The sequence below is a fragment of the Schistocerca americana genome, chromosome 7 (assembly GCF_021461395.2).
Source record: "Schistocerca americana isolate TAMUIC-IGC-003095 chromosome 7, iqSchAmer2.1, whole genome shotgun sequence".
Taxonomy (NCBI): Eukaryota; Metazoa; Arthropoda; class Insecta; order Orthoptera; family Acrididae; genus Schistocerca; species Schistocerca americana.
The window spans coordinates 372,316,379-372,333,186 of NC_060125.1; the positions used below are offsets into that span (position 1 = coordinate 372,316,379).

Here is a 16,808-nt window from a genome sequence, read left to right on the forward strand (position 1 = left end):
TTCAGCATTTTTTGTGCTATCTTCTGTGGGTTATTTTTTATTTTATAACTGTATATTTGTTGTTACATATTAACTTGTAGGGAAACTTTTGGAACTTAATATTTTACAATTGTGAATGAATAATTGTTGTAAATATAATACATCATTTGTTCATAGTTCACAGTTGAGATACGTATTAACGACCTGATGCACCATGTGTTGTTTATAACATTATGTCAATGTTCTATTATAGCTTAATTGGCATAAAGAGTGGATGTATGTAGACAAATGCAATTATTGTCGGAAAGTCTGACTCAGCACACTCGTATAGAAAAGTCAAAACAGCCTGAAATTAAGGTAGCATTAAGGATGCAACGGGAACGGAAAGAGTACGCTCAAGGCCTCTATGAGGGGAAAGATTTGTCTGATGTGATAGAAGAAGAAACAGGAGTCGATTTAGAAGTATAGAAGTATAGTATTATTGTATTAGAATCACGGTTTAAGAGAACTTTGGAGGAGTTAAGATGAAATAAGGCAGAAGAGATAGATAACATTACATCAGAATTTCTAAGATAAATCGCGGGAAGTGGCAACAAAATGATTATTCACGTTGGTATGGTGAATATGTAAATTTGGCGACAAAAAATCTGACTTTTGGAAAAAATATCATCGACACAGTTCCGGAGACTGCAAGAGCCGACAGCTCACGAATCCAAGCTGCTGACCAGAATAAGACTGGAAAAGAAAATTAAAGGTGTGTTAGATATAGTTTGGATTTAGGAAAGGTGAAGGTAGCAGAGAGGCAATTCTGACGTTGCAGTTTATAATGGGAGCGAGACTAAAGAAAAATCAAGACACGTTCATAGGATTTGTCGACCTGGAAAATGCGTTTGACAACGTAAAATGGTGCAAGATGGTCGAAACTCTCAGAAAATGGGGGTAAGCTGTAGGGGAAGACGGGTAATATACGATATATACAAGAACCAGGAAGGAATAATAAGAGTGGGATTAAAAAGGGTGTAAGACAGGTATGTAGTCTTTCGTCCCTATTGTTCAATCTATGCATCGAAAAAGCAGTTACGGAAATAAAAGAAAGGTACAAGAGTAGAATTAAAATTCAAGGCGGAAGGACAGCAATAATGAGACACGCTGATGACATTGCTCTCCTCAGTGGAAGTGAAGAAGGACAGGATCTGCTGAATGGAATGAACAGTCTAATGACTACAGAATATGGATTGAGAGTAAATCGAAGAAAGACGATAGTAATGAGAAGTAGCAGAAATGAGGTCAGCGAGAAACTTAACATCAGGACTGATTGGTCATGATGTAAATGAAGTTAAGGAATTCTGCTATGTATGCAGTAAAATAACCCACGACGGTCGGAGCAAGGAGGAAATCAAAAGCATACTAGCACTGGCAAAAAGGGGATTCTTGGCCAAGAGAGGTCTACTAGTATCAAACATAGGCTTACATTGAGGAAGAAATTCCTAAGAATGTACTATTGGAGCACAGCATTGTATGGTAGTGAAACATGGACTATGGCGCTACCGAAGAATGCTGAAAATTTGGTGGACTGATAGGATAAGTAGGAGGGGCCGAATCGCACAATAACCCTGGGTTCGGTGTGGAGCGGCGGAGGGGTGAAGTGGAGTGCGGTAGTCGTCGTGGGGTTGTGGGTCACTGCGGCTGCGGCGGGGACGGAGCCTCTCCGTCGTTTCTAGGTCCCTGGTTAACAAACGATACAATACAATACAACGAAGGGTAAACAACACTGACCCCACGATTCTGTCGAACTCAGAAAGTTCGCCGACCGAAAAATGTCGCACAGCAATGCCAAACGAAATATCGCGCTGTTCTGGGTTCTTCCGAGATGCTGCACGTGTGAAGTTTGGCACGCCGTGGCCGGCCCTGCTTTAGCCTATTAAAATTTTTGGAAAACATGAAACCTGTTTTCTTTTCGAGCATTTTTGAGAGTTGTATCGAACAGCTTTGGAGGGTGATATTTGAGTTATGAACTTCACGTACCATAAATATAAAAAAAAAAAAATTATAAAAACACATCTGGCGTGAGATCTTGAAAGACGTAGAACAAAAGTTGGATTTAAAAATGTATATATTGTGCGTTTCTTCTGGAGTGATCTCGTAATGTGTAGAGAAGCGCAGTTTTTCCAAATAAACGGTAATGTCGCTGTTCGCTAAGGCCCCCTGCCGCAAAATGTTTGCGGAGTTTGTGTAGCCGTTCTGTGGCTTGTAACGGCTGGACACGCATGTTGCAGGGGGCGCGGGTCCCGGGTCCTCCAGCAGCCGCTTCGTGACGGACTTCCTACAGGACGGCACGCAGGTGGCGGCAGACGGAGCCGGCGGTCCCTACTTCGACTCCTCGGTGCCCGACAACCTGACCGGCCTCGTGGGGAGGACGGCCTACCTCAACTGCCGCGTCAAGAACCTCGGCAACCGCACCGTGAGTACCAGTTCCTTCTCACGCGTATCCGGCGCTGGTGTCTCGGGATTTGCGACAGCACAGTGCACTCGACGGCGAGACTCCTTATATGTTTGGACTCGCCAAAAGTAAATAAAACATTCAGAAGCCAAGATCGCATAAACATTTATTTGTAACTCTTCAGGCTTTCCTGGCGAGATCTTGACATGTGGAATAGTCGGGTCTACTGCCAGATGTTCGTGTCGCTCTGGCACAATATTTCGGCCACGTAACTCGTTGCCTTCTTCAGGTGCTACCTGAGACTGCCGTATTGGAGGATCTTGTCCAGTATTTATGCTCAGAGGGCGCTGGGCATGGGCGTACCCAGCGAGGGGTAGGGGAGGGGGGGCAGCTGCCCCCCTAGAAGATATTCGCAGTTTTTTTGCTAGTTTACTGTTTCATTTAATAAGAAATGCTGCATGTTTTCTCGGATTGTACAAGTGCATTCTTGTATTTAAAATGTTTATCAAAAGCAGTTTTTCACTGGTTTACTGTTTTATTTAATAAGAAGTGCTGTATGTTGTCTCGAGTCCTTGTTTCCTGAGACTAGTATGACCTGCCCCCCCCCCCCCTTAGTTCAAATCCTGGGTACGCCCTTGGCGCTGGGTGCTCTCTTTGCCGTCCGCGCCCGCCTGGCGCTGCTTGTAAGGTGTTGTCTCTTCCCCAGTGCTCCCTCGAACGTCTGCGCCCGACTTGGTCGCCATCTGTGGCAGTTCTCTGAGGCCAGTCCTGTGACAGGCCTCTTAGAGGGAAGAGACAACACCTTACAAGCACCGCCTGGCGGGCGCGGACGGAAAAAAAGCACCCAGCGCCCTCTGGGCATAAATACTGGACAAGATCCTCCAATACGGCAGTCTCAGGTAGCACCTGAAGAAGGCAACGAGGTACGTGGCCCGAAATATTGTGCCAGAGCGACACAAACATCCGGCAGTAGACCCGATTATTCCACATGTCAATATTTATTTATTTAAATAAATATCATTTAAAGCAACCGGTTTCTACAGATCTTGCTGATAGTTTCAGGCCTTGAAATATCTTTTTGTTATGAAATGTGTTCGTTTAAGTTGGACCTCTCGCCAAGTTATTATCTGGATAAAAAACAGCACGTTATAAAAGGTTTGTCATGGCTAAAATATTTAAAAATATAAAACACGTTTTTAAATATTTAAGTCATGACAAACCTTTTACAATGTGCTGTCTTTTATCTGCATGACAACTAGGCTTAAGATCCAACTTAAAATGAACGTTTCATAACAAAAAGATTTTTTAGTACGTGAAGATGACAGCAAAGTTGTCGAAACCGATTGTTTTAAATAAAAAAATATTTCTGCAAACTTAGCTTTTGAAAGTTTTCAGCAAGTAGGCCTAAAACAGATCGCTCCGTCTGTCTTCTTCAAATGAGAAAATTCATGAAAATAAAACATCTGAGCAGAAGTATCCGAACATACACTCATGCTCATAAATTATGGATAATGCTGAGTCTGGAACCGCGCGACCGCTATAGTCGCAGGTTCGAATCCTGCCTCAGGCATGGATGTGTGTGATGCCCTTAGATTAGTTAGGTTTAAGTAGTTCTACGTTCAAGGGTCTGATGACCTCAGAAGTTAAGTCCCATAGTGCTCAGAGCCATTTAAACCATTTGATAATGCTGATACTTGGTAAAGCAACGCACTGGTGAGCGGTTTGCGGGTTTAAATCACCTCGGGGTATGACCACGCGGTGCATTTGACCTGCGGTCGTCGCACTGTGGCGCTGGCAGCAGTCCACATATGCAGAAGTGTGTTGGTGCATGTCAGAGTACGGTGCAGCGAGTAAGTGTGCAGACATTGTCAGACGTGCTAATGGTGACTATGTGTTGAAAATGGCTCAAGGAACACACATTGAAAACGTTATGAGGGGTAGAATACTAGGGCGCCTGGAGGCTGGTCAAGCACTGTAAGTCGTAGCAAGGGCCCTCAGTGTGCCACAATGTGTGATCTCAAGATTATGGCAACGATTCGAGCAGACAGGAAACGTGTCCAGGCGCTACAGTACGGGACGTCCACAGTGTACAACACCACAAGAAGACCGATATCTCACCACCAGTGCCCGCAGACGGCCACGGAGTGCTGCAGATACCCTTGTTTGGGACCTTACCGCAGCCACTGGAACAGCTATCTCCAGACACACAGTCTACAGACGACTGAACAGACATGGTTTATTCGCCCGGAGGAGAGGAGCAGTCCACTAACCCCTGGTCACAGGTGAGCCTGTAAAGCCTGGTGTCAAGAACACAGTACGTGGTCATTGGAACAGTGGTCCCAGGTAATGTTCACGGACGAGTCCAGGTATAGTCTAAACAGCGATTCTCGCCGGGTTTTCAACTGGCGCGAACCAGGAACCAGATACTAACCCCTTAATGTCCTTGAAAGTGACCTGTATGGAGGTCGTGGTTTGATGGTGTGGGGTGGGATTATGATTAGTGCACATACACCCCTGCATGTCTTTGACAGAGGAACTGTAACAGGTCAGGTGTATCGGGACGTCATTTTGCACCAGTATGTCCACCTTTTCAGGGGTGCAGTGGGTCCCACCTTCCTCCTGATGGATGATAACGCACGGCCCCACCGAGCTGCCATCGTGGAGGAGTACCTTGAAACAGAAGATATCACGCGAATGGAGTGGCCTGCCTGTTCTCCAGACCTAAACCCCGTCGTGAACGTCTGGGATGCTCTCGGTCGACGTATCGGTGCACGTCTTCAAACCCCTAGGACACTTCAGAAGCTCCGACAGGCAGTGGTGCAAGAATGGGAGGCTATATCCCAGCAGCTGCTCGACCACCTGATCCACAGTATGCCAACCCGTTGTGCTGTGTACGTGTGCATGGTGATCAAATCCCATATTGATGTCGGGGTACATGCGTAGGAAGCAGTGGCGTTTTGTAGCACATGTGTTTAGGGACGGTTTTCTCAACTTATCACCAATACCGTCGACTTACAGACCTGTGTCCTGTGTGTTCCCTATGTGCCTATGCTATTAGCGCCAGTTTTGTGTAGTGCCACGTTGTGTGGCACCACATTCTGCAATTATCCTTAATTTATGAGCATGAGCGTAGATTAGTGGACATTTATATAAGGTATGCCCCCTTCGCATTTGTGACGGCTTGAAATTTGCTGGGGCCAGTTTCTATGAGGTGTCTGAATGTCTGTGTCTCCTCAAAAGCCGAAAGCAGAGAGGGTAGTGATGCTGGACACTGGGGTCTGGAGCTAAGTCGACATTCTGACTCGTATCAAAGAAGTTGCGTGGTGTTCATGTCGGTACCCTGGCCAGGCCAATTCTTTCCAAGAAAGTTATTGCCCACAAATGCCTTACGGATACTGCTTTGTGACAGAGTGAATTGTTATCCTCATAGAATTACCAACTCCGAATTGTTCCTCCGCTTTATGTACTACACAATGTTGCTATGTTGATATATTTTCGCATTTAACTTCTTAATCACAATAAAGGGATCACTTTCTAATAATGAAAAACATCACCCCGTAGCGTAACGCCACTTCCTATGTGCTTCACTCTCAGCACTATACATGTTGGCATATAACGTTCTCCACGCATTCCTCAAACCCAAATCATTCCATCTGATTGTCAGAAGGTGTAGCGCGGTTCATAACTCGTCTTCAGTCACCAGTTGTCCAGTGGCTTCGCTTTTAACGCCATCTCTAGCGTCGCTTTGCACTGAATACAGTAACGGATAGCTTATGAGGAGCTGCTTGACCGTTGTACCTCTTTCCTTTTACTCACCACCTACAGTCCTTGTGCCAGCTGGAACGCTGGTAGCACTTTGGAATTCACGACTGAGTCCTTCTGCTGTTTCCACGCAATTTTTTATAACCAGGTTCTGGAACGCTCGAAGCTCGCTGTCCCTCAATATATGAGATCTATTGTGGTTTTGATTTAGCTGTGCTTGTTCCTTCACCTTTCCACTTCACAATCACAATACCAACAGTCGACTAGTGTAGCTTTAGAATGGTTGAAAGGTCCCTGATGGATTTGTTATTCAGGTGACATCAAGTGACTGACTATCGTTCGAAGTAACTGAGTTCTCGTGACCGACGTATTTGCTGTCTGATTCTCTGCTGGCAGCGCTATAAACCCAGTCTCCTTCATACTGGCGGGTCCGGTTTTCCTGACGTCTGGTGGTCACTTCTACATTATGCAGAGTGTCGGCCGCATTTTCTCTGATGTTTCAGCAGAAATCTGCAGTTTAGTTTCTGCATCGTGTAGCTGGAATCATCCCAAGCAAATACTGCTAATCAGTCTGTAATGCGCCTCGTGATGGTTGGATGTTGTGTGATGTCCTTAGGTCAGTCAGGTTTAAGTAGTTCTAAGTTCTAGGGGACTGATGACCTCAGATGTTAAGTCCCATAGTGCTCAGAGCCATTTAGTCTGTAATGCGATGCCCAGCGTCGGCGGAAAGCGTCAGTTTGTTTCGCGTTGAGAACAGAACGCTTTGTCCGCAGCTCGTGGTCGTGCGGTAGCGTTCTCGCTTCCCGCGCCCGAGTTCCCGGGTTCGATTCCCGGCGGGGTCAGGGATTTTCTCTGCCTCGTGATGACTGGGTGTTGTGTGATGTTCTTAGGTTAGTTAGGTTTAACTAGTTCTAAGTTCTAGGGGACTGATGACCATAGCTGTTAAGTCACATAGTGCTCAGAGCCAACAGAACGCTTTGTAAAGCGGAATTTTGTGTGCCCATTCGAGAGAGCGGTCCCAGATTAGTCTAGTGCTATATCTGTTTTATCATGATACCTCCCCCCCCCTCTCCCCCAATCTGCCCTTGGCTGTGGTGTCATCTTCGTGCCGACTTTTTAGTGCAGTGTTTCCAGAGATTAAGTGCTGTGCGTCTTTTCCGAAGTGTTGCGAATGGACATCATACTGTCGCTGGGTCTGATTTTTTTATATCTCTTGCGAACAGAAACCAGACTGTCGCCGTGTTTTTAATCGTCTGTCTACTATTTTACCTGTCTGCTTTCTGTGTATTTTATTAGCATCGCCCACCCCTTTGTTTTATGTTTTAACTTTCCGAAATTTTCCACAGTTTTACAATTTAAGTAATCATTTTATCACCTGATTTTATTGTTTTCTTCTCTTCTTATGTTTTAAAAATTCTGTAGGCTGGAGAGCAGCGTACTAAACTGCTGCCAGCCCGCCCCCTTCGGAGGGAATCGAAATTCAATAAAGGAAAAAAAATATCGTTATGTATTAACAGGGACAGTAAAACTCGAAAAATAATCAGTAGTCCAGCAACGACACCCACTGCCCTGGGCCACGCTGAGTCCCACTTACAAGCATACAGCGCTACTTAGTTGCTGCTGGAGTATTTGTTATTCTTCGTGTTTTACTGTTTCACTATCGGACTAGACTTATCTGGAAGAGCACTGTCGATTGGGCAAGTAAAATTTCACCTTAAAAATAATTTTGTTTGTTATTGGAAACAAACGGGAACTTTCTGTCGACAAGGAGCGTCGCTTGAAAGGCGTGGCGAGCAGTAATTGTTTGGGCTGACTCCAGCTACACAATGTATAAACTAAATTTCAGATATCTGCAGAAACGTCAGAGAAAATTCGCATGTAGACTCTTAGGAGGGACATCTAGAAGGGTCTGGATATTGTTGCTGAGATAGTGTATGGCGAAGGTCCACGCAGTACACTTGTCTAATCTTTATTATGTCACGGAAGTAGGAATAACGCCATACACATCTTGCACGTTTGCTGATCTTTATATGATGCTTTCGTCCCTCTACATCCATGAGGGATAGTTGTAATTTTTGCTTATGAACACGAGAAGTCGAACTGTAACCATGAAACCTGATGATGGTTTTAGAGTTTCTGTACATATTAACTTGCAATGACGGATGAGGAGACAGAAACGTTGGATATACTAGGCTGTCTGGCGGCTGATCAGTGCACGTCCCACTTCAAAAATCAGCTCATCGTCATTCTGAAAATGCCTGCTACACTATTTTTCATGCAAATGAGGAGAGAGACGTCACTGAGTGCAGTAAAATTCAGAATGACTGTGAGCACTATGTGACTTAACTTCTGCGGGCATCAGTCCACTAGAACTTAGAACTACTTGAACCTAACTAACCTAAGGACATCACACACATCCATGCCCGAGGGAGGATTCGTACCTGCGACCGTAGCGATCACGCGGTTCCAGACTGTACCGCCTAGAACCGCTCGGCCACCCCGGCCGGCACTGAGTGCAGTATTAAGAGAATACGCGTGAAGGTGCTCAGTGGAGAATAAGCAACCTCATGGACACCTTCGTCTTCACAGCCTCCCGTAGCCTCAACAAGAAACGTCCGCAGTGTCCTCCTGTGCGGTTTGCCCTTTACGAGCATAATGTGTAAACACCATGGCAAGGCAGTTCCAAAAAATACTCAGCACCAACTTACTCGATGAAAGTTTGTGTCTTCGCCTTTTGGGCGGTGATGGTTCCACTTGCTTCCATTGCTTGTTTTATTCTATACGTTGGTGTCACAGTGATAGCACTCGTACATTCTGATTAAACGGCTAAAGAAATCTGCATGAGCCGTGCGGGATTAGCCGAGCAGCCTAAGGCGCTGCAGTCATGGACTGTGCGGCTGGTCCCTGCGGAGGTTCGAGTCCTACCTCGGGCATGGGTGTGTGTGTGTTTGTCCTTATGATAATTTAGGTTAAGTAGTGTGTAGGCTTAGGGACTGATGACCTTAGCAGTTAAGTCCCATAAGATTTCACACTTTTTTTTTTATTTATTTATTTTTTTTTTTTTTTGAAGTCTGCATGTCCTGACATAGCTAGAACATTCCCGCTCTGCCTCGAGCCGGTCGCCTTTCTTCAGTTGCTGTGAACAGTCGCCAGACCCGGCGGGCAGCCAACTTCGTCGCGTTCAAAATATCGTGCAAGGTGTTGGAAACTTACCCGTGTCTGTTCATTCACTTTTTAGGGTTCCATACTTCAATCGCCAAAAATGGAACCCTTATAAGATCACTTTGTTGTCCGTCTGTGAGAATGCTAAAAACACTTTTTCTGAGGAACGGGATGATGCATCAAGTTGACATATATGTCACATACTAAACCCTATGATCCCTTGGCGCTGTAAAATATTGAGGCTTCTATGTCAGTGGGGTAAAAAAATTACGGCGATTTACAGGGTGAAAAGATAAAAAAACGTAAATTAGTTACAAACTACGGAGTTCACACACTTTATTCAACATCTAAACGTCACTACAGACATTCGGATTGAGGTTATGACTTGTTCCATCTGCCTGGAATCACTGGCGATGATGTGCCGCAGACGAATAGCGGAATTCTGCATGAGCCGCTGAAGTGTCGGAACATCGATGATGTTGGTGACCTACTGAATGGCTGTTTTCAACTCAACAATAGTTCTGGGGTTATTACTGTACACCTCGTCTTTAATGTAGCCCCACAAAAAGGAGTCCCATGTGTTCAGATCCGGAGAATATGGCGGCCAATCGAGGCCCATGCCAGTGGCCTCTGGGTAACCAGAGCCAGAATGCGGTCTCCATAGTGCTGCTCCAGGACATCACTCTCCTACTTAGATGGTGTCGAGCTCCCTCTTGTGTGAACCACATCTTCTTGAAATCAGCGTGACTTTGGATAATGGGGATGATATCATCTTCCAAGACCTTCACGTACTGTTCGATACACACAGTGCCATCAAGGAGTATCGCACCGACTAGTCCACGACTGGACATCGCACACCACACAGTTACCCGCTGAGGGTGAAAAGACTTCTAGATCACGAAATGCCGATTCTCAGTCCCTCAAATGCACCAGTTTTTCTTATTGACGAGACCACTATTGCTATTTCGGCATTAGGCCTTTATCAAGTGCAGATGTTTTGGCTTTAAAGCATGTCAACTTTGTAGACGCTGACACATTTGTATGTCTTTGTCATTTGTTGTTATAGTTACGAATGTATATAACAGCAAATGACAACAGCATATACACGTGTCAGCGTGTATAAAGTTTACATGGCTTAAAGCGAAAACACCTGCACCTGAAATTGCAATAGTGGAAATAAAAAGTTTAAGTCACTGGCGTAAACATGTTGTCTTTCAAAAAGTTATTCACTCACATTCAGTCATGTGTTTTTCAGGTTGCGCGGGAAAACAACAATTGAGGCTAGTGCAATAAACAATCAACACTTCATTTTTTGATTGCAGAGCAACGCCAGTAACATATCCCGTCTCAAAAAATTGGTTGAAGTGCTTCAATTCGATTAAATAGCTAATTAAAAATGATTACACATCATTTATTAGCTGTAGCGTTTTCCTAATAAGCAACAAAATGTTTTTCTTTCATCATACTGTGAGGTTCATCAGCGAGAAAAAATTACGTGAATGCTTGAAATTATGTGCAAAGTATGTTGTAAATCTCTAAGAGCTCTGATAGGTGGGTGGTTCCCATCCCCCCAGTGATTCTTTCCAGACAGTAAGTGATATGCATACCAAGTTTGGTTGGAATCGGTGCCGTGGCTTAAATGGGAATGTTAAACATACAGGTAGGGTACGTACAATATATCTACATCCATTTTTATAATTTGTATAGATTATTCGTCATTTTTTTCTCTACTCATAAAATCCTGTGTTCTTTTGACTAAAGAATGCAGTTCAAGTTTGACGTAAACACAATAATAAGTGGCAAAGCCAATCTTACGAATACTATTTTCATCATAGTACACGAATACTATTTTCATCATAGTATGTCCCCTCACCGGGGAGAGCAGTGATTTCTCGACGTTGACGGCTGAGCCGGTGTTGGTCGGCAGGTGTCGTGGGTGCGGCACCGCGACATCCACCTGCTGACGGTGGGCCGGTACACCTACACGAGCGACCAGCGCTTCGAGGCGCTGCACTCGCCGCACACCGAGGACTGGACGCTGCGCATCCGCTACGCGCAGCGCCGCGACTCGGGCGTCTACGAGTGCCAGATCAGCACGACGCCGCCCGTCGGCAGACTCGTCCAGCTGCGCGTCGTCGGTGAGTGCGCCCACACCCTGACACAAAACCTGGCCGCCGCAGAGACCAACTTTATGTTTTATTAAAGTAGACTTCCGTCGTAAGGAAAGTGTAGTATGTTGTAATCCATTTGTATTAGTACAGTGTACACTTTCATAGCTCTTTTCCATTACTTTATTGAACACAACAGTAAGCATAAAAAGCAAAATAATCATCCACAATATTTCTCTCACATTATTTAAAAGAGTCTGGCTTTTCTCGCATATTTAATGGAAGGCCGCTTCACTTGCTGTATACGGACACCTGCCTGAAAATGACTTACAAGTTCGTGGCACCCTCCATCGGCAGTGCTGGAATTCAATATGGTGTTGGCCCACCCTTAGGATTGATGACAGCTTTCACTCTCGCAGGCATACGTTCAATTAGGTGCTGGAAGGTTTCTTCGAGAATTGCAGCCCATTCTTCACGGAGTGGTGCACTGAGGAGAGGTATCGATATCAGTCAGTGAGGCCTGGCACAAAGTCCATGTTCCAAAACATCGCAAAGGTGTCCTATAGGATTCAGGTCTAGACTCTGTGCAGGTCAGGGATATTATTGTCGTGTAACCACTTCGCCGCAGGCCGGTGTTGAAAGATGCAGTCGCCAACCCCGAATTACTCTTCAACAGTGGGAAGCAAGAAGGTGCTTAAAACATCAATTTAGGCGTGTGCTGTAGTAGTGCCACGCAAAACAACAAGAGGTGCAAACCCCCTCCATGAAAAACACGACCACAACATAACACCACAGCCTCCGAATTTTACTGTTGACACTACACACGCTGGCAGATGACGTTCACCGGGCATTCGCCATACCCACAACCTGCCATCGGATCGCCACATTGTGTACCGTGAATCGTCACTCCACACAACATTTTTCCATTGTTCAGTCGTCCAATGTTTACGCTCTGTCACGATGTCTAATGACTTCTGAGGTCGCTGATGCGGAATGCCTGGCAGTAGGTGGAGGCACAATTCATCTAATATGAAAGACGTAAGTTTTTGGGGGTGTCCTGATACTTTTGATCACATAGTGTATATGACCTTGCTTTCGCATGGAGGTTAATTTCAGGTGGATCTGTGGCCATTCATAATTGAACCTACTGTAGATGAGCAACAGCTCTCTAAAAATGGAGAAATTGATAAATGCTGAACTAGTTCAACTAGTTTACCAATTGCACGCCCATAGAAATCTACCAGTTCTAGTTGATATCAAGCCGGATTTGAACTGCATTTTCGTCTAGAAGTGTTTTACTGACAATTGTTCAATGAAGAGAGGAGGAGGTAAATTTTTGAAAACACGAGAGTAAAGCATTAAGTGTATGAGGGTTGAATTCTCAAACAAGCACTTTTTTTTGAAACAGCAGGAACATGCAGTGCTGACTTGCTGGTTATTTTTACTACATCGTGACCGAAAGGTGTGTCAGTTGATGGCAACAAACGACAGCTTCGATGGACACCTCTGTTAGAAATAATACACAACAGCCTTATTATGACACCAGATGCAAAAGATATGTTTGTATTGCCCTCTGCTCGAGGCGATATCCTTCATTAGTGTTCAGAAATGAATTTCTTGCTACAAGATTAACAATATCGTTTAGGAAAGCTAAATGAAGGAATTGATGACGTTTAAACAAACATGCAACGTTAGTCATCCCTTTGATTTTTTTTTTATTAGAGCATGGAATACTCTCACACCCGACTTCTGAGCCTTACTTAAACAAATGTCACACGAAGGTTAAATAGTCACAGTTCAACACATCTATCAGTTATAGAGACTTCCTGGATGTGCATAATCATTCATGCCAGCATGACCTTTGATGAAGGAACAAAACAATTTTCTGACGTGATTTGTCCAATAGTACTGGCTCAACACACGATACAAATGTTTCGGGCTGCCTGCGCTCTCTTTTATAATAGTTAAGCAATGTTAAAAAATACAGGCATCTAGAATCGAAAACCTATCTGCAACCGAATACTAGAACTTCAAATAAGAAAATAACAATTGATAAATACGAGCATAGTAATCTAAGTATGTTTTATTACTGCACTTTCCACATTCCGTTTATTAAAATGACTAGTCTTTCACCCGTGGCTTCTCCTCTAGGTATATTGAATATGGCTCCCACTCCCCACTGTAATCCTTCTCCTCCCCCTCTCTCTGTCCAGCTCGTCTTCTCCCTCTCTCTATCCATTCCCTCCCTCCCCTCTCTCTTTCCATCTCATCCTCTTCCTTCTCTTCCATCTCCTCCCCCCTCTTTCCATCCATCTGCTATTCACCACATTTTCATCCCATTCCTCACCCCAGTGCAGTGTGCTTATTACCCCTAAAGTACTTCATTACAGAAAATAAGCGGTATGTGTAAGTTTGTTTGAACTAGACCCATTGGTTTGGAGGGAGATGTGGAATATGCATGCTCTCTTGATATACATTTACAGACGAAAATGCAACTACAGTAATAAATGATTTTCAATGTGATAGCAATTACATGCCCAAGGTGTGACTTGCAATTAGTCTCCGCAACAGCCACCCAGCAGTCATGTTGTGTGCCAAAGACTACATACTCTTCCACGTCCCATGTGATTATGTCAGTATAAATGCTTCAAATGCTATTGGAGTCACGATAACATCGGAACAAAACTATCGGTACCACAACATTTGATGATTTTGATTGCTTTTTAAAACTCGTTAAGTTCTCCTTAAACATAAAAAATATTTGTATAATAAGGGTTGACGTTTGAACATTTTGCTATTTTTAGACGAATCTTCATTTATATAAAATCAAACAGAAACGTAAAGCAGTAAAGGACAAGCATTCCATATAAGCCATCCGAAAAAATTAGTACACGTGGAAAGACGACGTTGATTTTGATCGGACGACGGCAAATGCTACCTGGAGGGTAGTAGATGCACTGATCATGGTTTCAGCGTCTTCCGCCAACAGCTAGCATAGTGGCATAGCTACCAGAGCGCCATCTTTAATAGGGAATGCTCACAGCCCGAAGGCTCAGTGTAGTGCAAACGTGTGGAGCAAGCAGGCAACCGTGCCACGGACATGCACTCATTCTTCCTACAGCCAAATGAGCAGGTTTGAAAGAGATCAGATTGTGGCAGACTGGTCCTTTCGCAGAACTGCCACAGAACTTGGACAAGTAGCATCAGTTGTGTAACGATGCTGGTGTCAGTGGTCGCGCGAACATCCTCAGTCGTGTCAATGAGGTTCTGGACATCCACACAAGACAGACACCCGCCAGGATCGTCGTATTGTAAGGGCAGCAGTGGCAGACCGTACAGCTGCCACAGCAGAGATAAGAGTGCATGTGGGCCCAGACGTGTTGACCTGAGCTGTTGTGAACCGGTTATTAGCAATGAGACTACCGTTACGCACACTTCTAGCCCTTCTTCCACTCACGCCACAGCCTCGACTGGTGCCGTCAGAGGATCACCTGGAAAGTGGAGTGTCGCGCCGTGGGCTTCAGCGATGGAAGCAGATTCTGCCTGTATGTAAGTGATAGTCCTTTGTACTTACGATATAGACCTGGTGGGCGCTGTCTCGCAGAGTGCATCGTTCGTCCAATACACACTGGTCCCGTCCCAGGCATTATCGGCTCAGGTATAATAAGCTACGACTCTTGTCCACTTTTAGCGTTTCTGGAGGGGGCGCTGACCGGCGCTCGGTATGTGCAAGATGTTTTTGGACCTGTTCCTTTGCCGTTCTCGCAACAGAAAGGTCATGTGTTGATACAACAGGATAATGCTTGCCCACACACCGCCCGTGAAACTCAAAGTGCTCTGCAAAAACTTACAACTCCCAAGGCCAGCGTTATGAGGCAATTGAAGGGCGTCCGCAAGAGACACTAGTGTGTACGAAACCAAACCTTAGAAACAAAGACATTACCAATACACCCAGACTATTTCGACATAGCCAGCTTCTCGATCTTTATGTAATATTAACAGGCAGGGTATGCATATTTTTAATGTAATGAAAATAGAAAAAATATATAAGAAAATATAGATTATCACGAAAATACGTTATTAAATATTTAAAGTAGAACGATAATTTCAATTGAAATGAACTTTTGAACTACATCATGTACTTCTCTGAATTCTCTGCAGTCATGGAATGTTGCCGACCATCGCAGGACGCTGATGGTCTCTTAAGAGAAGAATTTGAAGCGTTCTTCTGCTAGGAAATAGGGAAACAATGGGAAGGACTGGATCCCTTTTGTTATCACTCATTTTATTTAACAATCATATCAACAAATTGCTTTAGAACAACAATATCTTAATCCTGATTACTTTAGGTAATAAGAATAGTAAGTCACAAGAATTTAGTGAATCTGCTACCAATGTGTCTTTATGAAACAAAGTCTATCTCATATGTAAGACAATTTTAAAACCACTGACAACTATGCTCCTGACGGCTTAAATTAAGACACACAATATTTCTGACTAGTCTTCGGACACTGAGAACTGATGTTCTCGGAAGCATTTACGTAAATAACAACAACGTGCCACAGATGCACCCAATAAATAGCAGGATGAAGTTAATACAATGGCACTCGTTTCACACTCAAGATTCAATCAATATCACTAAGGCTTACTAAGGTTTCAAACTTCAGCTGCCGGCCGCGGTGGACGAGCGGTTCTAGGCGCTTGAGTCCAGAACCGCGCGACTACTACGGTCGCAGGTTCGAATCTTGCCTATGTCATGGATGTGTGTGATGTCATTAGGTTAGTTAGGTTTAAGTAGTTCTAAGTTCTAGGGGACTGATGACCTCAGATGTTAAGTCCCATAGTGCTCAGAGCCATTTGAACCATTTTGAAACTTCGACTCCATGGCCTAGTAACACAGTTAGTCAGCGCAAGATGTTACTAAGAGTAGTACAGCAACAACCTTTCACAATTGCATGTTGCTCTTGAGACAAGGTTTAATAAATATAATAAATACTCAAGTTAATATAAGTAGCGCCAGAATTAATTAGCGAGGAAGGTAGAACGAAACCTTAACTTGGAGAAGCCAAAGCGTAAGGTGGAAGGAGGCCGTTCGTACGATACCCACTTCTCGAGCTTCGACCCAGAGTCTCCTTCCGCTACCCAGTATTTCACAGCCCCCGTACCCATAGGTGGAAAGGTAGCGCTTACTCCAAAACACCAGCCATTCAGCTGTAACATTTAACAGGAGCACAGAACAGGTCCGCAGGGACAATGTAAACAACCAGCAAAAGATAATAAATAACAGGTTACATTATTCACTAATAAAATGGCACACTGCCTTTAACCCACTACGAATCAACTACACAGGCAAGGTA

General features: G+C 44.4%; 1 protein-coding gene across 1 annotated transcript in view; it reads left to right on the plus strand.

Moving 5' to 3' along the window:
* LOC124622947 (zwei Ig domain protein zig-8-like) overlaps positions 1 to 16,808 on the plus strand; it is a 365,055-nt gene that overhangs the window by 284,867 nt on the left and 63,380 nt on the right. The window contains exons 2-3 of the mRNA XM_047148738.1: positions 2,256 to 2,440; positions 11,271 to 11,481. Of these exons, the coding sequence (XP_047004694.1) occupies positions 2,256 to 2,440; positions 11,271 to 11,481 (396 nt within the window). The remainder of the gene's footprint in view (positions 1 to 2,255; positions 2,441 to 11,270; positions 11,482 to 16,808) is intronic.